Here is a 26,272-nt window from a genome sequence, read left to right on the forward strand (position 1 = left end):
CTTTCAAATTTTCACCAAATATGCCTTTGTCACATGCCTGCTTCGTGGACACTCTTTTTGAGGCTAAAGCTATTCCCTTACAATCCTAGTTACAAAATTTCATTATAAATCATAATCATATTTAATCAAATATTTTCCCATCATCTTTTAATTATATAGTTCCCCCTTTAATCTATTAACATTTTAATTATTTATAAAAAGCATTTACTAATTTTGAATCAAATTTGCCAGTCTGGAATAAATCAGTTAATCATCAAACATTTTTTATATATTTCTGGATTTCATTTGCTAATATTCTGGTTAAGATCTTCATATCTATATTTATGAGAGAAATTGTCCTGTAGTTTCTTTTACTTCCTGCCCTTGTCTGGTTGTGCTATCAAGATTATATATACTAGTCTTGAGTTTAATATTATTTTCTATTCTCTAATATTTTGTGTAAGAAAGACATGCTTAGTGTAATAAAATAAGCTGGACCTCGCATTTTGTGTGACGATTTTAAACTACTAATTTAATTAACCTTAATATTTATGGAACCATTCTGGTGTTCTACTTCTTGACTGTTTTGATCATTCACATTCTTCTAGAAAATTATTTCATATTATTTTCATTTATTGGCAAAAATTTGTTCATGGTATTGTATTATACATTTCTATTGCATCTGTAGTTACATTCACTTTTACTTTCTTAATATTACTTATGCTTGTTTTGCTCAATCTTGCAAAGTTTTTGAATGTTATTCTTTTTTTTCAAAGAAGAAACTTTTGTCTTTGATGTTCTCTATTAACTTAAAAAATTCCATTCTCATCTTTTAAAATGTTATTAGGTTAAACCACAGAAAATTGCAAATATTTGACATATTTAACCTGTAAAAATGGCTTTTTCCTGCTGTTCAACCTAATATTTCCTTTTAATTTCTTTGATTTATTTGTATTTTTCTAGTTATTGATGTAAGGCACTTAATTGATTTTTGATCTATCTTTTGCTTTTCTAATATAAATACTCATGACTATACATTTCAGCTACATCCTATGAGTCTTGTTATCAGTATTTTTGTTTTTTGCTGTTAAGTGTTTTTAAAATTCCATTATAATTACTTTCTTAACTCAATTTATTTATGGATGTGATCATATATTTTTAAAAATCAGGAAGTTTTTCCCATTTTAAAATTCATATGGAACCAAAAAAGAGCCCGAATAGCCAGGGCAACCCTAAGCAAAAAGAACAAAGCTGGAGGCATCACACTACCTGACTTCAAACTACACTACAGGGCTACAGTAACCAAAAGAGCATGGTACTAATACAAGAACAAACACATAGACCAAGTGAACAGAACAGAGAACCTATTCACTGCCACCAGTAAGACGGCACACCTACAACTATCTGACCTTTGACAAACTTGACAAAAACAAGCAATAGAGAAAGGATTCCCTATTCAATAAATGGTTCTAGGATAACTGGCCAGCCATATGGAGAAGACTGAAAGTGACCCCTTTTTCCTTACACCATATACAAAAATGAATTCAAGATGGATTAAACATTTAAATGTAAAACCCAAAACTATAAAAACTCTAGAAGACAACCTAGGCAATACCATTCAGGACACAGGCACAGGCAAAGATTTCATGATGAAGATGCCAAAAGCAATTACAACAAAAGCAAAAATTAACAAATGGGATGTAATTAAACTAAAGAGCTCCTACACAGCAAAAGAAACTATCAACAGAGTGAACAGACAACCTACAGAATGGGAGAAAAACTTTGCCAACTATGTATTTGACAAAGGTTGAATATCTAGCATCTATAAGGAACTGAAACAAATGTACAAGAAAAAAACAACCCCATTAAAAAGTGGGCAAAGGACATGAACAGACACTTTTCAAAAAAAGACATGCATGAGGCCAAAAAGCATATATATATATATATACATTAAAAAGCTCAACTTCACTGGCCATTAGAGAAAAATGCAAATCAAAACCACAATGAGATACCATCTTACACCAGTCAGAATGGCTATTATTAAAAAGTCAAAAAATAACATGCTGGCAAAGCTGTGGAGAAAAAGGAATGCTTTTACACTGTTGGTGGGAGAGTAAATTAGTTCAACTATTGTGAAAGACAATGTGGCGATTCCTCAAAGACCTACAGACAGGACTGCCATTAGACCCAGCAATCCTGTTACTGGGTATACACCCAAAGGAATATAAGTCATTCTGTTATAAAGACATATGCACATGTATGCTCATTAAAACACCATTCACAATAGCAAAGACATGGAATCAACCTATAGATGCCCATCAATGACAGACTGGATTTAAAAAAATGTGGTACATATACACTATGGAATACCATGAAGCCATAAAATAAAATGAGATCATGTCCTTTGCAGGCACATGGATGGAGCTGGGGGCCATACTCCTTAGTAAACTAACATAGGAACAGAAAACCACATACTACATTTTTTCACTTGTAAGTGGGAGCTAAATGATGAGAACACATGGACACATAGAGGAGAGCAACATACACTGGGGCCTATTAGAAGGTGGAGGGTGGGAGGAGGTTGAGTATCAGGGAAAATAACCAATGGGTACTAGGCTTACTACTTGGGTGACGAAATAATCTATACAACAAACCCCCACGACACAACTTTATCTATGTAAAAACCTGCACGTGTAACCCTGGACTTAAAAGTTTAAAAAATGTAGTTTTCAATACTGTTAGTTATCTTTTTGTTATTGACACATGATTCCTAACTTAATTTCATTTTGATCAGCAGATGTGATCTGTATGAAAAATTCCTTGAAATTTTATTGAGATTTGGAGAACTTTTGCTTTTTAAAGTCTTAATATTGCTTGACTTCTTAAATTCTATTCATGCATTATGTTGATAAAATTTAATCAAGTACTGTATGAAAGTTAATGCAGTCTATTTGTTAATAAAGAAACCAACCTAAAATAACATCATATTTTAAGAGCCTCACATTACCAAAATCAGTCATTCTATATATGTTTATTTATTTATAGACTATCATGCTCTCCAAAGATTTTAAAAGGTGATATTATGTTACTTGCCAATAGCTGGCATTCTTAAAATTGTATCACAAACACAGGTTACCATGAAAGCCAAATACAAATAGAACTAGAAAATGGAGATACATTTTATGAACTTTTCGTTGTATTGGGTGGTTTTTTCTTGGTACACACTGAAGGAATTCATCTCTGAGAATCTGGCTAAAATTCATTTGCTTTAACTGCATAGCTGTGCCCCAGTGGGACACACACACACACACACACACACACACACCCACCCACGCACACACAAATAGGGGAAATGGATTGTAACTAGCAGCCCCTGGGGTCCAGGAACCATAAGTGAATGAGAGATGAGGCTTCTGGTTAAAATTCAACCTCTTGCTTTCCTTTGGGATGACACTGGAGGATGTTTCATTATTCTTATTCCCACTCCTGATGGTGGCAATGATGGTGGTAATAGCATAGTGGAAGCACCATTGATGTACCAAGCCCCAGGCCAAACATTTCACATACTATATTTCAATTTTCACAATGACCTTTGAAGTAGACATTAGTATTACTCTTTCTTTACAGATGAGAAAACTGTACAAAGGGGCCTTAGAAAGATGAGGGGACTTGCCCCATGAATGATGACTCAGCCAGGCCTGTGGGGTTCCAGAAGCCCCTGCTGCCCTACCACACTACCACCTTCCATACTTAGTCTAGTGGTGACTCTCACCACACTGGGCATGCTAGAGAAGGCAGCTGGTCAGAAACTGGAGCTCAGCCCTCTGCTACAGCCTTGTCACTGGCTTCCTATGGCTCTGAGGCAAACGCCCAGATCTCAGCTTGATCTTGAATTCATAGGTATGAACTCTCTGTGCAGGTCTGTGAGTTCTACCTCCTTTTCCATGTACCTTCAGCCTCAGAGGCTCATTCTTTCCTGCAGTGGCAACTGAATGGCTGGGTTTTATAGGGCTAAGTTTTTCAGATACCTCCACACCCCAAGAGTATATGTATATACAACAAAAACATCATCATGGCTCAGTCTCTCCAATGTCTTACTAAAGCATTCTAAACATAGTATGCTTTAGGCGTTTTACTGCTACATTCTGAATCACATTCTTCTCCAAGCAACCATCCCAACATCTCATTTTTTCCATTAGTAAGATGATTATATACAGAGTGATCTATTTATAATGAGCCCCAGCTCAAGCAGTATAGCTTTCAGTTGGCCTCATTTTATATAAATCTTTCTTTGTTAATTAATGTGTCTTATCCCAGTGTTGCAAGGAACATTTATGTTCCTGAATTGGACAGGAAGGAAGCAAACCACACCCAAGGTGAAGGCTCCAAAATCTTTAGAGTCAATATGAATGTAATAACCGTTTGAAAACAAAGTTTAAAGCTGGTTTTTGTGCATATTTTAAACTAAGGAAGTTGTACAAGAGAGTCCACAAGAGAGTAAAAAGTGATGCGATAATTAGGCCATGAATTAACCCCCTGGTACTTGCAGCTCTGTACTATTTTTAAAGACCTCCTTCTCACCTCCTAAGATATTCTGGACATGCAAAATGCCTAATGTGACTAATAAGGCACCTAGCATGAAAGTTAATTAATGAAAATGAAAACACGAAAACTCAGGTTATTTAGTAACAAGGGCCTGGAGCCAGATCCCAATTAAACTACTCTTGTGGCGAAGGGAGGGATCAAAATGCCCAATAGGTTCCATCTGGCTGCTTCTGTGGGTCAATGTAGAGCCTCACGTCCGTGTCAAATTAGCTTTTCCACCCTCTTCTTTCCCTTGCAGTGAGAAGCTAAAGGCAGTCCTCCCCACACCGTAGTGGGGAACTCCCAGGCTCTCCCACTCACATGTAAGGGGCTTGGCGGCTAAGAAATCCAGCTGGAAACGAGCGAGCATGATTTGATTCACCCGCTCTTCACAGTCCAATCCCTTTTGTCATTCACTCCACTGGAGGGGCCCCCTAAACCTCCAATCCCATTTGTACCCCACCTAGGAGATCTGATAATGGTCCTGGCAGAGCTGTGGCTTTTCGTAACTTCTGGCAGGGGCCTCGCTGACCCATAACATGACGACACACATGATTTCTTCTCACACTGTCTTTGTAAATTGACCATGGCTAACCTTGCTGCCCTAATCAGATCAATCAGAATAACATTTTTTTAGCTGCTGCACACAGGAAGCCTCCTGGGCTGAGGCGTAACTCAGAGTCAGGCTGGGATACAGAAGGCAGATTTTTGAATTTCCAATGGTCTCAGGTTTCCTTTGCTTTTATCACAGTTGGTGAGCTTTGTAAGGTCCGTGTTTACAGCCATGCAAATTAGCCTCAGCTGGAGGGAAATCAGGTCAGGTCTAAATGAAATGAAGCTCTGGGTCAAAAGTATTTTATCAAAAATTGGAAGTGTGGCCATAGCACTGGGGTCCAGCCAGACTATCCTAGGAAGTAAGTGGACAGTTTTGTCTGGTGTAACCTGAGCTCCAGGCCCCTGGACCGTAGAAACTCTGCTAGGAGACGGAGGAAAAAATGGTGGAGGGCCACCCCAGCACAACGGGGGCTGGCTAGTTCCACCACTGGCTGCTGCCGCCAAATGCATTTCTGTTATGTAAGGACAACTGCAAAGAGAGAATACTGTATACCGGAAGGTGGGAACATTGTGGTTTGAGTCTGGTTTGCAGTACATCCCATGCCACTCATTGACTAGGTAAAAATCTAAATTCACTGTTTCAATCTTACACACACTCAGTTTAAAAATGTATGTGGAAACGTATCCACATTCAGCTAAGTTCTGAGATTTTGCATCTGGAAAGCATATTTGCAAATTTTCACTCCAGATGCCATGTTAGGTATAGAAGTTAAGGTCAGAGGGGTTACATGACTGGACATACAACAACTACGACAACTAATAGTTACCTTCAAGACGAGATCTCTGGCTGCTAATTTCCACTGCAGTTTTCTCTACCATATTTCCAGTACTTCAATACCCCCACTACATAAAAAACTTGGTTTGTTTAAAAATAACTCTCCAATATATATACTTTACATTTGGGGGATTATTAAAATCAGAACAATTATTTCCTGAACCCCCACGTACCTATGGCTCATACAATATGCTACTGATGGTTTGAGACAGCTCTATCCATCTGATTAGGCCTGGATCTGAGCGCTAAGATATTGCTCAATGTGTGATACCCTCATCTATCTGCCTTCTAAAAATAAAATGAAAGTTGGCAGATCTTGAGTGTCTTCATCTGCAAAGAAGTAATGACCAGATCCTTGGAATTCATAATAATTAAAGTTTATCTTTTGACAGATGAGAAACCTGAGATCGGAGAATTTAAAGGACTTGTTTGGGATTCGATATTTGGTTAGGGTCAGAGTCAGAATCAGAAATTATGTTAACTGACACCAAAGCTGGCACTTTTTTCACTGTACAATGACCAAAAAATAAAATTCAGGCTTGGCCAAGTGAATTTAAAGTCAGAACTTGCAGTTAAATGCAGACGAATGCCCATTTATCAAGTAATTAACAACACAAGGCTGGGCACGGTGGCTCACGCCTGTAATCCCAGCACTTTGGGAGGTCAAGGTGGGCGGATCACTTGAGGTCAGGAGTTGGAGACTAGCCTGGCCAACATGGTGAAACCCCATCTCTACTAAAAATACAAAAATTAGCCAGGCATGGTAGCGTGTGCCTGTAGTCCCAGCTATTCTGGAGGCTGAGGCATGAGAATTGCTTGATGAACCTGAGAGGTGGAGGTTGCAGTGACTAGGCGACAGAGTGAGACTTTTTGTCTCAAAACAAACAAAAAAATAAGCTGTGGGGCTGTTGCTGGAAACATTCTTTTGCTCTTTAGAACTATGTGGTACTACGCAAGTTGCCCAACCCCTCTAAGCTCCAGTTTTCTCATGTATAAAACAGGAACAATAATAGGAACCGTCTCACTGGGTTTTTGAAGATCAAATTAGTTCATATATGACAGGCACTTAACCAAAATTCCTCATTTAGCAGTGGCACTACTAGTGATATCTTTATTTTTTAATCTCCACTTGAATGACATCAAATAAATCCAAGGTCATTGAGACTTCTCTGTTCATATTAAGCATGTGCCTGTGAGGGCATGTGCAGGGGCTGTTCTGACTATCACGTACATGGGAGATGTGTGTATTTTGTAAAGCACTTACAAGTTCACCTTCAAAAGCATCCATGTGACCTGGACTTGCAACCAAAGTATACATATATGATCTTTCCCTATTCTTGCTACATCTTCACATACTTCTAGCTTGGAACTGTAGGCCAGAGGACTCACTATCACCATCAAGGTCCCAAGCACAGGCGCTCAGCCTCATCCTGTTGTCTAGCTCCAACCCCATAACAGAATCTCAGAAAACAGCCTGGATTGAGGATAAATGAATGAGATTCAGGAAAATATAGGTGAGACTTCAAAACTTTCCTCAACGAGAAGATAAATATTTTTTAAAGCACAAATATTTAGAATGGTTCTCTCATAGCATATCCTGTACTTTTTTGTGTTTTCCAAACAGATAACCCCAAATCTACATTCAAATAAACTTTTGCTTTTCACTCTCTTCCGATATGGAAGATTTTAAATATGTGTGTGCGTGTGTGTGTGTGCGCGCACGCGCATGTGTCTGTGTGTGTGGTGAGAAAGGAATTCCAGAACCAGTCCCAAAGAGGCTAACTCTAATATTCCATATATTTTTATACTGCAATCATTCATTCTAAGCACTGGAACCATGGCTACTAATGATTTTTATTCTGCTAATACCTTCAACTCTTTCTAATATGCAATTGACTCCCAATACTCTGTGTGGGTAATTTGCTGTGAAATTTGGCCTCATGGTCCACAATAGAAATATAAAAAGACTAAAGAGAGAGCTGGGGGCAGTTACTCTCTTTCAGGTTCCTGTTCTCGGGGTTCTAGGATCCATGCGACTTTTATCTTTGTATCTCAGCATTCTAAGGTGCCCTCTTGTGGTGTGGGGTAGGAAAAGAGCATCCTAAATGCAGCTGGCTGGAGACACAAATCCAGATCAAGTTACTGTTTAACAGCCAACAAGAGAAGCATGGTTGAACTCCAAGAATAATACTCAGATGCAACATTCTGAAAGAATCATTGATATTCATATTTGACAAGTCCTAACCACCTTTTTTTTTTTTTTTTTTAAATGAGCAAATAAAATAAACGTACAACTTTTGGGGCTGTCTCATTTCCAAATAAAATTTACAAGGTGGAATTTTTGTAAACTGGTGCCTGTCATGGAGCTCCTGTTTCCTTTCAGTAAATGTGGCCAGTCAGGAGTCCTTAAACTGAAGAACAGGAAAGCCCTGATCATTCCAGATATCACTCAAGAAATTGGGACAGAGCGCTAGTTTAGGCCCCCAGGTCATATATTAGTACAATCACAACACATGGGCAAGTTATTTCACTCACTTCTATAGATGATAATCCCTAACCCCATTGCTCAGTTGTCAACACGTGAAAAACGTAAAGGGGTAGACAAACTTATCACCACCCCCATATAAAAAAACTAACGCACATACCTTACACCGAGGGAGCCCAGAGAAATTATCTTTGTACACCAAAGCTGAAATAATATAAACTTGGAAAGCAACAGGTTATGAAAACCCTATAAATTTATGTTCAGGCTTCCAAACAATGTTCTTCTTCCACCCTTCTCCCCTCCCCAATAAACTGAGACACAAAGTCTGGGATTTGAGAATTACAGCTATGATCCTTGCCAAAGTGACCAAATCACAATCAATGCTGAAGGCTTTTGGCACCACAAAATTTCAACAGACTAGTGTCTGCTGAACCATCACAACCCCCTTCCCCCAAAGTGTTTGGGGAATAGCCATTATCTCATTAATTCTTAAGAAATATCTATTAAAAAGACAGAGACAGAGAGGGAGAGGGGGAGAGAGGAATGCTTTTACATATCTTACAGAAGAGGAAACAAACAGAGATGATTTATAATTTAGTCAGATCATGGCATCTCAAAAAAGGAGGAATATTGGCAGATCATGCTGATTTTCAGAATGTTGTTGGGCAAGTTTAAAACACAATTGGAAAGTTTATCAGAGCAGCTCTTTTTTTTTTCTTTTTTTTTTTTTTTTACAGGAACCAGGAGAAAGAATCACAGACAATGAAGGTGGATTTCTGGCTCCTTGTCAAGGTGCTGACCTACCTTGCTCAGGAACAAATGTCACTTAGAGACAGTGTAAATATGACATATTGACAGGGGAAACTCTTTATCTTTCAGTGAAAAGAGACTATACAAACACAATATGTACTACTAGATGTCCGAATGTATCACTAACGGAAGTTGTGGGATACTTCCATGAATATCAACAAACAAGAATAACCTAGAGATTCCCATTTGCAAATAGTTTTAGGAATTGACACATTAATGCTTTAAGACCTTAAAAACCTTGGGAATCAAAGATGTTTAAGAATTTCTTTCCAAAGCTTTCACATTAGTTCATAAACTAAGAGATTAATGCAAAGAATACTTAACGTACTCTTATAATTTCATATTATACTTATAATAACCATATTAAGGGGGTGTTATTCCCAATTCCGTAGAGAAGAAATCAGTGTGAGAAGGTTAAATGACTTTTTCTGAATGTTACGAAAGAAAAAAATAAGAGATAGTAGCAAGTGGTGGTGGTTCCATTGAGAGCCGGTATCTTGAGCTCTGGTTCTTAATTTGGTTACTGCCATGTTTGTCGTGGCAGAGTGGTCTAGTATCACAAATGAGAATGGCACCTACCTAAGTATGCAATAGAAATTTGTAATAATTAGTAATAAATTTATTTTATTATAGCTAATATTTTAAATGGAATTGGTAAGGTCAAAGAAAAACACCAGCTCCAAATCTATATATGCCTTTTGCTGGAGTTACATAGAAAGCACATCTTTTTACTCAAAGATTTGGCTTCCTATTGGAAGACTCTGAAGAAAACCATGGATAATTACACAATGTAGGAAATACTTTGGATATGCAGAAGTGTGGCTATATTTTGTTGATGTTTTTAATAATGGCTACTCTCATTCATAAACTTCAAATAAATCACCCCAATAAAAGTTGATACTATCACCAAGGTGGCAAGTTACCATTTAAATAAAGGGGAAATGCAGACACATGCTGATGAACAAGTGTTCATCATCATCAATGTCTTCCCAGTTAAAAGTGTACAAACCCCTACAAGTCACTTTATCTTTCTCGGTCTTAGTTTCTTATGTGCCATATGAGAGAACTAAGATGATGGGTAAGATTTCTTCTAATTCCTAGACTACATGATATTACAGAACAGGATCCCTGCCTAGTTTGAGAAGATATACATACATACATACATACATACATACATACATACATGCTTACTTTAAACAAGTGCCAGTGATATGAAATTTAAATACTATTTTAGTAGTTGAAGCTAGAAATTAGTATCTGAGTTCCACCGACTCTTGATCATTCTGTCCATTACTTCTGAAATACAAACGTGAAATGTGCTGAGGGATGAAGACCAGCTCTATTTAAGGGATATTCATGGCCGGGTGCAGTGGCTCACGCCTGTAATCCCAGCACTTTGGGAGGCCAAGGCAGGTGGATCACCTGAGGTCAGGAGTTTGAGACTGGCCTGGACAATGTGGTGAAAGCCCGTCTCTACTAAAAATATAAAAATTAGCTGGGCGTGATGGTGGGTGCCTGTAATCGTAGCTACTTGGGAGGCTGAGGCAGGACAATCGGCTTGAACCTGGGTGGTGGGGGTTGCAGTAAGCCGAGATCGCACCATTGCACTCCAGCCTGGGCGACAACAGTGACACTCTGTCTCAAAAAAAAAAAAAAAAAAAAAAAAAAAAAGACATTCATATTCACGTTTCAATGCTGGCTGAGGCCCTATAGCCAAGATTCAGAATCCTGGATTTTGAAATCCAGTAATGTACCCAGCACTTTCTCTTGTTCAATCATTATAAAAAGACCTATTTGGCAAGTATCCTCCTGGTCTTCTCATATGGGAACCATTCCATGATCCAGCTGAAGGAGTTGGCCTTCAATGCTGAAACTCCTCAGCTGCTCACCACCTCTAAAACCACTTTCATTTTCAAGAGGAAAGAAAACAAACATCTGACTCTCAGAAGAGACCAAGGGCTCCATTCTTGATGTTGGAAATCTGGCCACAGGCATGGAGGAAAGATTATAGGAGGCAGGTTTGGAGTTTTCTGGCATCAATTCAGCTTGCTATTTTCTTTAAAACTTAAAACCTCAGCTCTAAGGTAGGACACAAAGCTCACTGAAAACTCTAAGCTGCATATTACCACAAAGCCCAGTAGACCCAATTTTTTGCCTCCACTTACAGAGAAAAGCAAGCACTACACAAGTGCACGGATTCCATGGGGCAATGGCAACCACCCTCTTCAGAAAACTTAAAGAGTTTAAATGAAGTGTTATTTTCCCCCTCAGACAGAGAAACAAAATAAATGTATCAAGTACTAACTGCCTTAGTTAAAATCCTTTGTTGAACAGGAAAACTATTATAAGAAAAGAAATAATAAATGACCAAATGCTTTGATGTTTTAAAAACAAATATTCATTCACCAAAACAGAAGTGAATAGTTCTATAAGTAAACAACATGTTTTCAAGCATCTGGAGAGAAACAAAAAGAGTAATAGCAATCTAAGAAGCAATAAAGAACAAAAGTAAATTTAATACGATCCTGCATAAGAAAGCATTCAGAGGAGATTCTGGTTAGTTCAGGCAAGCCTTCCTGAAAGAGGCAAACTGAAGTTGTCTTTGGAATATAGAGATTTTCCTTTTGCCATTCAGGTAGAAACAAGTCTTCTGTTTCTGTAGATGGCATTTAAAAAGCCAGCCTGGCTACAAAGCAGGCTTACCTCCATCTCATATGAATCTAATTGCATGGGAATACATTCTATGTAAATCAGCTGACCTTTTTTTGCCTGGATTTGTCTGGAACTTACTATTTGTATTAATCCATTTTCACACTGCTATAAAGATACTACCAACATGGCAGCAGGAGAGAGAGGGTGGGGTGAGAGCGGCACCAGATACTTATGGAACAACCAAATCTCGTGAGAACTCATTCACTATCAGGAGAACAAAAAGGGAAATCCACCCCCATGATTTAATCGCCTCCCACCAGGTCCCTCCTAGACACGTGGGTACAATTTGACATGAGATTTGGGTGGGGTCACAGAGCCAATTTATTAGAAAAATTCAAATTGTTCCATGCAATATAGCCTTTTAAAATTTTCCTTTAATACTTCTTTGGATATTTTTCTCAAGACAACACAATTACAGTGACCTTGAGAAACATTTTGATCATGATTTTTATCCGTAATTGAAGTCAGTGGGAAAATCTGATTTGATTAACAGAAAACTGAATTCAGACATTTTCCTTTTTTCCCCTGTAATTTGCAGCTAATTTCATAATCATTACATTACTTGAGAAATGAACTGATGATGAACCCCATGATGTAATTTAACAAGGAAACGTAGCCTGGCACGGTGGCTCACGCCTGTAATCCCAGCATTTTGGGAAGGTGAGGTGGGCGGATCACCTGAGGTCAGAAGTTCGAGACCAACCTGGCCAACTTGGTGAAAACCTGTCTCTACTAAAAATACAAAATTAGCCGGGCATGGTGGTGCATGCCTGTAATCCTAGCTACTCGGGAGGCTGAAGCAGGATAATTGCTTGAACCCCAGAGGCAGAGGTTGCAGTGAGCCGAGATCACACCATTGCACTCCCGCCTAGATGACAAGAGTGAGACTCCGTCTCAAAAAAAAAAAAAAAAAAAAGGCAGGGTTGATGGTATCATTCAATATTACATACTTTTCAAAACACTGCCTCAAACCTGCTTAGATGTGAATTTCACAACATACTGGTGGGTCAGGTAGATTCAGATATTGTTCATCTTTTTTTTTTTTTTTTGATGGAGTTTTGCTCTTGTTGCCCAGGCTGGGGTGCAATGTGGCAATCTCAGCTCACTGCAACCTCTGCCTCCTGGGTTAAAGCGATTCTCCTGCCTCAGCCTCCCGAGTAGCTGAGATCACAGGCGCCCGCCACCACACCTGGCTAATATTTGTGTTTTTAGTAGAGACGGGGTTTACCGAAATTGGCCAGGCTGGTGTCGAACTCCTGACCTCAGCTGATTCACCCACCTCAGCCTCCCAAAGTGCTAGGATTATAGGCATGAGCCACCGTACCCGGCCTGCAATCCTTTTTTATAGAGAAGGGAAAATACGACAAGGAAGACAACCAGCCCAAGCTCACATAGCAAGTCAATAGCAACACAGAGTACTATACTTTTTCCTCAACACCATTTCTGCTACTATTAAAAATAAGAAAAACTAACCAACCAAACAAAAACCCACTAAAACAGGGAAATGGTAGCCGTGGTAGTAACAATCGCAAAAACAAGAGCAGCTATCATATGTTGAGCACTGACAGTGAGCCAGGCACTATGCTGAGCCTGATACATGGATTACCCCATTGAATAATTACTTAGAGAACATTATGAGCAGATATCATCTCAGGCTATGGTGCAGGGACCCAGACTCAGAGAGTCAAAGGATCTAGTACTGTTGCCTCAGATCTCACAGTCAATGTGTGGCAGAGGTGTGATTCATCCTCATGGTTGTCTCTGACTGCCTGACAGTCCTAAACTCATTCTCTCACAGAAAGCTGGTGCCTCTCAAGTTTTTGAGTCCTTGAGTTACTACTCAGAAGCCACCGTCATAATGAGGTCTACCCTGAACACCCCATTTAAAATTGCAGACCTCACCCCCACCCTACTAAAGTCAACCCTCCTTCCCCTGCACTACTATGTGATTGACAGGGTTTATGTTTAGTGTTTGTTAATATAAGCTCCACAGGGCAAGGATTTATTATTATTATTATTATTATTTTACTTTTATTTTTTGCCCTCAACACGTACCAATGCTTAAGACAGTGCTGTCCAACAGAGCTTTTTATACAATGGAAATGTTTTACATCTGTGCTATCCAATACAGCAGCCACTAGGCATAAGAACAAAATTGGAAAGTCGAAAACTGGCTAGCCATATGTAGAAAGCTGAAACTGGATCCCTTCCTTACACCTTATACAAAGATCAATTCAAGATGGATTAAAGACTTAAACGTTAGACCTAAAACCATAAAAACCCAGAAGAAAACCTAGGCATTACCGTTCAGGACATAGGCATAGGCAAGGACTTCATGTCTAAAACACCAAAAGCAATGGCAACAAAAGCCAAAATTGACAAATGGGATCTAATTAAACTAAAGAGCTTCTGCACAGCAAAAGAAACTACCATCAGAGTGAACAGGCAACCTACAAAATGGGAGAAAATTTTCGCAACCTACTCATCTGACAAAGGGCTAATATCCAGAATCTACAATGAACTCAAACAAATTTACAAGAAAAAAACAACCCCATCAAAAAGTGGGCGAAGGACATCAACAGACACTTCTCAAAAGAAGACATTTATGCAGCCAAAAAACACATGAAAAAATGCTCACCATCACTGGCCATCAGAGAAATGCAAATCAAAACCACAATGAGATACCATCTCACACCAGTCAGAATGGCAATCATTAAAAAGTCAGGAAACAACAGGTGCTGGAGAGGATGTGGAGAAATAGGAACACTTTTACACTGTTGGTGGGACTGTAAACTAGTTCAACCATTGTGGAAGTCAGTGTGGCGATTCCTCAGGGATCTAGAACTAGAAATACCATTTGACCCAGCCATCCCATTACTGGGTATATACCCAAAAGACTATAAATCATGCTGCTATAAAGACACATGCACACGTATGTTTATTGCGGCATTATTCACAACAACAAAGACTTGGAACCAACCCAAATGTCCAACAATGATAGACTGGATTAAGAAAATGTGGCACATATACACCATGGAATACTATGCAGCCATAAAAAATGATGAGTTCACGTCCTTTGTAGGGACATGGATGAAATTGGAAATCATCATTCTCAGTAAACTATCACAAGGACAAAAAACCAAACACCGCATATTCTCACTCATAGGTGGATACTGAACAATGAGAACACATGGACACAGGAAGGGGAACATCACACTCTGGGGACTGTTGTGGGGTGGGGGGAGGGATAGCACTGGGAGATATACCTAATGCTAGATGACGCGTTAGTGGGTGCAGTGCACCAGCATGGCACATGTATACATATTTAACTAACCTGCACATTGTGCACATGTACCCTAAAACTTAAAGTATAATAATAAATAAATAAATAAAAAGAAGAAGAAAAAAAGGTGGTTAGTCCAATTAAAGAACTAAATTATTTTATTTAATTTCATTATTTAATAGCCACGTTACCATACTGGACAGTGCAGGCCTGGAACAAATGCCTAGCACAGTAAACCCCTAGGAAATACTTGTTAAATGAATGAATTTATAAATAAAACCTATTTTCCATATAACCTGTAGACTACTTTCACTAACTACAAATTAAATTTTATTTTTATTTCAACAGAATTAATGGCTGAAAAAGTCCAGATTAAATTTTGAAAATTCAGAAGATATGGCCAAAATAGCAAGCACAGATTTCATGAACTATTGGCTCCCTTTGCCATTTGCCACTCAAAACCTTCTGAAACATTTCATGAAACCAGGGAAAGCACCAACAGCATGTAATGAATTCCCATGAATCACACACACACACACACACACACACACACACACAGAATATGTAATAAATTCCTATGATACACACACATATATGTATAGGTATGTGTGTGTGTATATACGAGATAGAGATATATATATACACACACACATATATATACCATTTCCCTGTATAATATATAATTACAGCTTTGCCATAATCACTCAGTACCTTTTTGACCTTGTTTTTTTTCTCATAAGTCTCTGACAGAGGTTTTTTCTTCTGTTGAGTTGTGTCTTTGGAGAATAAATACTCAAATTCACTGGGGTCCCGAATGTCAGGTTCTTCTAAGGAGTCCCATAAGGTTGGTGTAGCACTTTGGCTTAAAAGAGAAAATGACAAGTTAACCATAAGAACCAAAACAGGAGGGAATGTAATACAATGAAATCTTTCTCTAATCCATTTTTTAATTTCATTTTTCTAAAAAAACACATAAAACTCTAATAACGCTTGGAGAAAAGCTTTTTATGTTACGCATTTGTTAAAGTCAAAATATACTATAGAACATTAAAACACACACAGATGTATTTCCAAAAAAGTAATTGTCATTAGGTACGATCAAAGATAGAGCTCTACAGAAACTCCTTAGGACTAGAAATCCTGGGATTCGGATTCCTGGGGGCACCCAAGCTGCTCCTCCCTCAGTCTGTGGCATTTCCATGATGTGTAAAAATGGGCATCATATAAAGGCTGAAAAGATAACCAATTTGAGACTGTGACAGGCTAATTCTGAAGGAGACTGAAAATGGAGTGCCGAAGTAAAGACCTGCCTCCTCTTTGGACTTTTTCAACTACTTTTAAATACAGTTTTTAGGATTCATGCAGGTAAACTCAGTGCAGCGTCCTTAATATGTAAACAGGCTGCGCCTATTTTAAAATACATGATTCATAGCGTCTCAGTCCCCTAAACAATACTAACAACAAAAGCCAACCAAAAACCTCCTCCATTGCACCTCATGGGATATCAACTAAAGTAGCCATAGGGAAACTGGGCTGTTTCGTCTTCCAGAAACAGGGGCACCCTAGTTTTGAAGGGAAGAAAGAAAAGTTGTTGAGAATCAGGCGTAACAGAACAGCCTCCGTGAGCTGACTCCAGTGGTCACTCCTCAGGGTTCCCTCAGTCAGAACACATCTCCCAAATGTTTACTTTCTTACCTTAATTTCAAACACTATTAATGTTTAGTGGTCAGGCATGGTAGCTCACACCTGTAATCCAAGCACTTTGGGAGGCTGAGGTGGGCAGATCACTTGGGGTCAGGAGTTCAAGACCAGCCTGGCCAACATGGTGAAACCCCATCTCTACTAAAAAATACAAAAAATTAGCTGGGCGTGGTCGTGGGTGCCTGTAATCCTAGCTACTTGGGAGGCTGAGGCAGGAGAATTGCTTGAACCCGGGAGGCGGAGGTTGCAATGAACTGAGATTGTGCCACTGCACTCCAGCCTGGGTAACAGAACAAGAGTCCATCTCAAAAATAATAATAATAAATACTGTCAATGCCCACAAATTTCATCTATATACTTACTGTTTATCAAACATATGTATATGTTACAATCCATAACATCTAAAAGTATATAGCTTTATTTCCATACATATTTTCTCAATGAAAACTAAAAAGATAACTATTATTACATGGAATGGTCCACAGAATTTTTTAATACTACATGTGATTTTGGTATTTAAAACAGTTGGCAGCCCTGGCTCCTCAGGTCTGCGTGTTCACACTTTGCAATAGATCTGCCTTTCCCATGATATATGACATTTTGGTTTTGGCCACATTCACCTCTTCTTTCCTCTACTTTTTATTTTTTAAATTATGATTTTGCCAATAGTTGAACCATGTAATAGTATGACATATGGAAGTTATAAAGTATAACAATAGAATGAACACCTGGGAAACCATTACCCAACCCAAGGGCTAGAACATTTCCAGTGAAGTACATCCATGTATGTGTTCCTCTCTCAGCCACACCCCTCTGCTACTCACTTAACTTCAACTTGAAACATAAGCACCACTGATGTTAAGTGCTTATCTCTGTGGTGCTGGGGGAGAGGGGGGAGAAGTAGGATCTTGAAGAAGGAAGTCAGCTGGGAATTCTGGAGTGAGCATGCGGCATGTTAAGGGCCACTGGTCTGGGCCTTGGGAAGGTTCTGGGCAGCTAAGGGGTGACGTCTAGAGTGAGGTGATGCACTGTGTCAGGCCAACTGCTCAGCCCCATCCCCACTTCCTGCACCTGCTTGGCTCTAGCCCCACAGACTCTGAGTTCAGGCCAGTGTAACTAGTATTATAATTCACTTATATTCTGGAGTAAATTGGCTTTGGGAGTCAACAGTGATCAGTTTAAGCACCTGATCACCATTTACAACACTATTTCTATGGGAAAGGTATTTCCAATACTGAATGAAAGAATTTTGGAACACTGCCTCTCAGTGATTTTGGGACAGCCAGCATTTGGTAGGGCAATAATAAGGACGTGCTTCCCAACGAATGACCTGCCATGGTGGTCAACTGACCACTGAACATACAATTCTATCTCAAAAGGAAGGCAGGGGGAGAGAGAGAGAAAGAGGAGGAGGAAAAATGAGAAACTTACTAAGAAGCTGAAAAGGTAGTTAGATGAGGATTTATTTTTCCTTAAGTGTCTCTTGCTTATTCTAGAAATCACAAAACAGACACCCAAGAAGGCAAAACGTCAAAAGAAAAAAAATCAGTTCATACCAGGAGTCAAAAGCAATTTAGGTAGATGAGAGGCAGTGTACACATAATGCTGAAAATTCACATTTTGTTTCTGGCTTCCCAGAAGAGCAAGACCAACATTTATGATGCAATCATTATATAAACTACTTACTCCTCTAGTTGCACAAAATATTAAAATATGATTTTTGCCTCCTTTATGAGAAGGTATCCCAAATAATTGCACTTTTGCTCCTAAGCAAATACTCCACAGGCTCTTTGAGTCATTTTCATTTAAAAGCAGTAGTGCTAATAGCTACAAAAAGTTGGAGGGACCCATAATAAAAGAACTTGAATATATGGTACCACCAGGAAGTGCCCGTGTTGCAGTCTTAACACATCATAGAGGGGCAGCCCCTCGTGTTATGTTTCAGGTTCAAATGCACACCAAGCAGGGCTCTCTTGATGTCCTATTCATCTACTTTTCATTTTGCTCAAAAGTAAAGCCCTAGATTTATGATGAAACCAGTGAGACCTTCAGTATTCAATTGCTTTTCTTCTCCAAATGGCCAACTACATAAGGAGGAAACAATGTAGACAATGATTGTCTCCAGCTTTCCCTTGGTCGTGGGTGAAGGGCCCACATCTCCCAGTGGGACTCTTTGATGGCTGCTGTGGTCCACAGTTACCTGTTGCTCATGAAGTCTCTCAGGGAAGGAAGTGAAGGCAGGCTAGTGGGACACAGGTGTGGAACAGCTCCCCGTGCTGTCGGACACACTCGTCCAGGGCTTACAGGTGGGAGCTATTGCCCTGGAATGGCTGTGCACTAATTTGAGAACACTAATAAGGAAACATGACTCAAAATAAATATTCTGGGAAATGATTTTTTAGGAAATGTCTGAGTCTTTATTGGGAAAAAGGGAATACTAGTACTTTAGTTAATGGCAGAAGCTATCACAGGATCATCTCACTTTTTTATGAACCATTCATTTGGGAAATTACAAAGTATAATTGAATTTTGTAAAAAAGAAGTATCAGGATGTTCCAAAAACAAACTCTTGGCCCTTATTTTTTGGTGAGAGGAAAGGGGAAAATATGAAGCACATATGCTTAGTTTTAGGGTATTCCCCACTCCTCCACAGGGATTTCTGGTTGTTTTATCATTGTGAGTTGTGTGTTATTTTGTTTCATATCCTGCCTTCCCTAAGCAAAGTGTTATATAAATTGAAGAATGCATTACCACATGACTTGGGAAAAGTTGTAAAATGTGTCCTATATTTGCTGTCCTTTACAAACAAACTTTAAAGGAGAAAGTGGTCAAGAGACAACTTAAGATCTCTTTCACTGTCCTCCTTCCAGGCTCAGAAATAAGGCAGAACAAATCACACTCAAATCTGTTTGAATGGATGTTTCCAAGCAACTATATCTTGCTGCTTTACAAACCCAGCTTAACAATCTATACAAATGGAAGATGCTTTCAGCTATCCACATACTGACACTTTCTCTGAAGGGCATCAAGACATAAAGGAAGATGTGGGAGTACTTAGCAGTTAAAAGAAATAGAGTTCAAGCAGAGAGAGTTTGTATTTTAAGACTCTCCTCTGATCTAAAGAACTAATAACTTAGCCATGTCTCATTCTTTTAACAAAAACTGAAGAACACCCATTTCTGTTAAATATCTAGATTATAGGGTTGATTATAGCATTTAAAAACAAGACAGTAAAAAGAATTCTAAAAATCCTCAGTGAACCTACAGTATGGAAATCAGGTTCAATTCTTTATGATTACTAATCAATTGTAGCGATGTTGGGGAAAGCCCTGGCTTAGATCCGGACTCTTGTCTAGTCTATAAAATGGAACATTTGCCTTGGAAAAAAACCTGACACTGAAACACATGGTTTCTCCCAGCATCTTCAGAGAATACGGAGAGGCCCTGATGGAGACAATCTCCCCAAACATCCCAACCTTGTTTATCCAAGCATTCACTGTATCACACTTGATAATGGGTGCTACACTATGGAGATATTGACCCGGTAAGAATAAAATATCACTTGGGCCAAATCCTAGGAATTCACATGCTGAGAATGGGATAGGGGAGAACTTACCTCCTATCACTTATTTGTATCCTAGTCCAATATAAAGGCTTCATGGGACAACTGGGCTCGATGGCTGGTTTTCGAGGACATTGACTGGAAGAAGAGCCAAGTCCAAAGAAGAGTCCAGGGGGAGGTGGCGGTGCAAGTCCTGGGGGTGGTGGAGCAGGAGGAGGCCCTCCAGGGTTGGGTGGGGCAGGGGAGTTAGGAAGTGGGGGTGGGGGTGGGGGCGGTGGAGGTCCAGCACTTGAAGGTGGAGGTAGAGGTGGCGGTGGAGGTGGCGGCGGAGGTGGTGGCGGTGGCCCAGCACTCACAGGTGGCATTGGCGGTGCGGGAGACAAAGATCCAAGTCCTGAGGGGAGGGGCGGAGGGGGAGGGATGGATGCTGGCAAGGGCGGTGCGGGAGGTGGAGGCAATGCCTTCTGCTGATTTGATGCCATGCCTTCCATTGGCTGGAGTGCTGCATGGATGTCTTTGTGGTCATTTGGGGGTGAGAGCTGGCTTAAAGAGGAGATATTCAGCTTTTTGGGTACTAATTGATTACTTCTGGTTGTCTTGCTTTCACCTTCACAGGGCTTGAGGAAGGTCTCTCTGTCTGTCTGGACGCACACATTTCTGAAGGTCTTTGGAGGGCAGTCATCATCGGTGGAAATGCACACATCTTTCCTCTCTTCACAACCCCCTCGCCATCTGTGTTCTAGCTCGTGTTTCAGATTTTCAATGGTTTCTTCTAGTCTCGCTGTTATCATTGCATGCTCGCCCCGGATATGAAATGCCCGAAGTTCAAACTGGGCCTATAGGAAAACTCAGAGGGAAAGAAAGTAATGAGTTTAAGAACAAACATAAGAATTTAGAAACTCAATAATACCATCACGGTGCCACTGTAGCATGGCCCATATAAATGTAGGGAAATACAGAGACATTCTTTTAAGAATCCATAAAGGTGTAAATTGCACTCTGAATTTTCCAGGGACCTAAACAGGCAGGAGTCAAAGCACAATTTCACCCAGCCTGAGCTCACGGGAGATAATTTTCATGGATTAAGGCTTAAAGTACATCTGTTACTTAAGAACTCTTACCCAATTTGCATATCAAACACATAACTTTTAATAAAGCTTTGGACATGCTTGAATATCTATCTGTTTTACAACTTTTCGGTTTGGTTTCAAAAAAGAAAACTATAAAGAAAAAAATAGGTTTAGAGCTCCTCTGGCTTAAAGCTGTTCTCCCAGTCTTCCAGAATGTCTCTTTCACTGAGTTTCCAGGACAATACAGCAGACACAGAAAGCAAGGGAAGAAGCCACGATAACTTACTTTTTTAAAGTTTCCTTATAAAAGCAGCCCAAGATCAGTATTTGTGTCTGTTTCATAATATAGCAATAAATAAGCAACAGAGAACATAAATAATGAAGATATTATAGTATGCCATTTTCTTCTATTTACACAGCACTTTAAAGTATATAAGACAGTAGCCTTTTTAATGCTTATTGCCTCAGTTATTTTAATGCACTGAGTCTGTAATTGTACACTTATTAGCACAGAGCTAGTGTATTCGCAGTCATTAACCAGCCCGTTCCTCAGTATTCAAAGCTATTCATCCTATTACAGTTAATTGGAAAGCAAATTTAGAATTTTATTAGAGTTTTCAAAATCCAGTTTAACAGTAATTAAATATTTTTCGTCAATTTATTTAATTTCTGCCTCCCCCATCAGATTATAAACTCCACAAGATGAAACTGGTGACAGTATTGTCTTTCTATCTGTATCCCAGCAGGTAGCCCAGGAAGTATATACCTTAGAAGCAATGGATGGATAAAAATCACTGGGATAGTTATATCCACTGTCACTGTCACTGTCCCAAGAGCCTCCCTTATCAAGACTCTCTTCACTATAATTTCAGCACAAATATCTAGAACACCTAAAGCATGCACAAGTACAGCTCCCTTTTGCATTGAAAAAGTAAAGAAATATTTTAACAGCCTTGGAGGGAAAGGTATAAACACAGGAAGCTCATCTACCTTCACTGAGATAACTTTTATACTATGATGTTTGCATAGTTCAGCAGATTGAATTATGAAGAGATCTACCATTTGTCTGGTGTTAAAAAAAAAAGATAACTTCTATTTTTTACTAGGTTCAACTTTTCTCTAATATTCATTCTCAAGAGCAAACCCCTCAAGAGCTATAGTCAGGAGAACTGAAAGACAAAGTTTTTCGAAGGCTCATCTTCTCATATGTGGACATGGTCTGAGCCAACTCTGAGGGAAGTGGCTAGCTCAGGACACCGTCTATTTCTTGTGCAGTGCAGAGTGCTGAGTGCCTGAGTTTGGAGTCACACCACCTGGTTCACGTCTTGGCTTAGGCACTTGCGAGTTCTATGACCTTAGACAGGGAACACTGTGTCCCTAAGCCTGAGTTTCTTCAAGTGTAAAGTATAAATAATAGTGAGCCATCTCTAGGACTTTTATAAAAGTAAAATGAGATACTTCATATAAAATAGTAGGCATTATGCCTGGAACATAGAAACGTTTGCATAAATCTTACTGTTAGTTTCTGTTGCTAATGCTAATAGCAGAGCAAGAGACTAACAAATTCCTAATTATTTTTTAAAATTTTCAGACAATGCTACCTTTGTAGAGGGACAGGCATAAAACTAGGAAAAGCTCAAGCAATCAGGATAAGCAAAGTACTGCAAATACCAAAGTTTACCCAGCCTTCTGTGAGTTCTACTACGGATTACCTAAAAGTAATTTCGAGCTTCACTCAACTGTGAGATCGACATAATCTTTGTTTCAACATCGTATCATTTCCATCTTCATTTCTCTCTTTCTTTCCTGTCCACTTCCACCCACATCTTAGCCCTGATTCCCACCCTGAATTACCCACATTTTAATTTCATTCTAATGACTAGTTCGGTTCTGTCACAACAAACTAACTCTCAGCTGTTATTCTCAAGTAAACCTTCTTTCAAGATTAATAATCAAATATTCAAGAAGCAATAATTTTACTCAATCCTCAACTTCTTAATGATATGAAAGAGTTTCAAAGACATACTGCATGGTGAAACTTTCCCTAATAAGGAAAATATTTTTGGTGAACTTATTGAGTTTCTGCCTCCCCTATCAGATTATAAACTCCCCAAGATGAAATCTTGTATCTAGAGCAAAAGCCCTGGCCCCACCTCCTCTTCTTTCTACCACTCTATCTACGATCTTCTAAATCTGTTGAAGCTGACATGTAAAGCTATATATCATTTTAGCAGCTCTGAGGTAAGGCATTTGTTTAGTGTAGTGGGCAGAACACAAATTGGGCAGTTAAGTTCACCTCTCTGTACCTCAGTTTTTTTGTAAGCAAAATGGGGATAATAAAATGTACCTGACAGAGCAGATATGCCAGGGAGGCAAATTAATATATGTAAAAGAAAATACAGAAGAGTGTTTGCAGCATAGTAAGTGCTATTTCCGTTTGCCGTCATTATTATTCTCTCTCTAATGCCTGGCAGATCAGAGCCCAGTGGCCCCATTAGCTTGCTCTTGGCTCTGGGTACGCTTCCCACCCCCATGCCCTCTACTGTCTACATGCTCTATGCTTCTAAAGCAAAAATAGACATACCAAAATCCTTCTTAAATTCCTTTAGCTATGGCACTTTCCAACCCTACCTCTTTTCCTTCGCAGCAGAACTTTTTTGAAAAAAGCACTCGACCCATGCTTTATTTTTGTCATTCATTCACTTTCACTCAATCACTGGCTTTCATCCCCCCTATCCTACTGAAACTCCATGATTTGACTGTTGCATTCAATCAGCACTTTTCAGTGATTTTGACCTCTCTGCCACATTTGTTAAGAGTTGACTGTTGCACAAGCATTGAAATTCTGCTTCCCTGAACTCGATTCCACCTCTCTCCTTTTGTTCTACTTCTCTGCTGTCCCTAGTCAATCTGTAGACTCATTCATCCTTAAGTGTGGTTCTCTTGGCATCTTCCTTGCCATTTTTCTCCTTCTCACACTATACAATCTTTCTAGATGATCTCATATACTCATATAAATGACACCAGGTGAGTACCTTCTAACTTGGTACCTTGAGATCATATTTCCAAGTATCCTCTGGATTAATCTACTTAAATATTTAACCGGCTGCCTCAGATCCAACAGGTTGGAAAGTGAACTCATTGTTGCCGAACCCCAATGTGTTCCTCCTCTGAAATTCCTCCTCACTATTAATGCCTCATCACCTCCAGTCGGCACATCCAGAAACCTGATGTCATGCTGAATTTCTTGCTCTCTCTCATCCTCAACATGCTATTTGTCAAGTGTTATTGATTTCTCTTGTCACCCCCACCACCTCAATCTTTCACTGGACAAAGGCAATGAGCATTTTCTTGACTCAAATTCAGCCACTTTGGTTCCAAGAAGATTTTGAAAAAAAAAAAAAATAATAATAAATGCAGATCCCTAGTCCTTAAAATCTCTTCAATAATTAGCTTTACTTGCAGACTAACATTAACTTTTTAGCACACACACATCAACAGCTCTTCTGATCTGTTTTCTGACCAACTTCTCCACTATTGGCTTTTGTCTCTTCCCCAGATATGCCCTGGATTCCAGTTTCCTAAACAGGTCCATGCTCTTTCATGCATCTGGGTCTTTGCAAATACTGTCCTCTTCCAATACCCTTCCTCTGTTGCAAACACTCAAGGTAGGGGGCAGATTACCAGGCACAGACTCCATGAATGGGTTCCTCACATACTGTATTCACTGATACGGAGAATGACCAAATAAGAAGGAAAACAATGAATTTCCATGTACCATACACCAATATGCTGCAATGATAGTAAGAAATCTTTCTGGATCACTAAAATTTAATTGCCTCTCTCTGCCCCTCACCCCCCCCAAAAAACACTTGTCTTTGACCTTTCCTGTTTCATAATCTCTCTTGATCATTCCAATTTTGTCTTGGTTGTGTTCATGACCTCAGTGTGGCAGAGCAACTCAAAGTGATTAAAGTAATAAGCACCTCATTCATTCTCTGTCTGTCCATATCATACCAATTATTTCAAATTGTGTCTGACTCTATTACAAATGAAGCATCTCAAGTTCATGCATACCATGCATGGAAGTTTTGGGAAAGCTAATCTTTAAACACTATTTTTAATTTTATTTCCTGTTAGTACCACTTCACTTTGTACCTGGATATTATGTGCTGTTCCCCCTCCTTTATCCAGATACACAGCTAGAAAGACTGGTAATGATTTGGTGATTCTAATACAGAGTAGAACGTTCTGTTAGATAATCATGTACTCCCAATCTTTGCCCAGGATCCTGGGAATCTTCAGGAAGTCTCAAAACCAGTCCCTTACAAAGGAAACTACAGATAATGCCAGATCAAGGAAACAAAATGCCTTTATATCCTGTTTACTTATACATTGAACATGGGCTTGTAAGCAGTATCCAATTATAAACCCTCCATTTATTTTTAGACCAATGTTCTTTAGGACATATAAAGAAAGTCTCAAGATTTCCCCTCTCTCACTCTCCCTGCTGAAAAATCTGCTGATTTGACCCCAATACATCATTTGAAAAGAGACAGGTGCTGAGGTTTGATATCTTTCCAGTCTTTAAGTTTTACCTACCTTCCTTTACTCTTAATTCGTTTGCTTCAATTGCTTTCATTTTTAATCACATCCTCTTCTCACCTGCAATAGTCTGTTATAATAATATATGTGC

At 39.2% G+C, this 26,272-nt stretch overlaps 1 protein-coding gene and 1 non-coding gene across 8 annotated transcripts in view; one reads left to right on the forward strand and one right to left on the reverse strand.

Moving 5' to 3' along the window:
* The window catches only part of FMN1 (formin 1), a 430,759-nt gene that overhangs the window by 184,599 nt on the left and 219,888 nt on the right, over positions 1 to 26,272 (reverse strand). For all 7 annotated transcript variants that reach the window (XM_063794664.1, XM_016927883.4, XM_063794665.1 and 4 more), the window contains 2 exons: positions 20,561 to 21,342; positions 15,955 to 16,105 (listed from right to left, as the gene is read on the reverse strand). In XM_063794664.1, coding sequence (XP_063650734.1) covers positions 15,955 to 16,105; positions 20,561 to 21,342 — 933 coding nt within the window. The remainder of the gene's footprint in view (positions 1 to 15,954; positions 16,106 to 20,560; positions 21,343 to 26,272) is intronic.
* Positions 22,586 to 22,650, forward strand: LOC112205770 (small nucleolar RNA SNORD77). The gene has a single exon (XR_002939856.1). It is a non-coding gene; the product is annotated as a small nucleolar RNA SNORD77 (small nucleolar RNA).

Source organism: Pan troglodytes, chromosome 16 (assembly GCF_028858775.2).
Source record: "Pan troglodytes isolate AG18354 chromosome 16, NHGRI_mPanTro3-v2.0_pri, whole genome shotgun sequence".
Lineage (NCBI taxonomy): Eukaryota > Metazoa > Chordata > Mammalia > Primates > Hominidae > Pan > Pan troglodytes.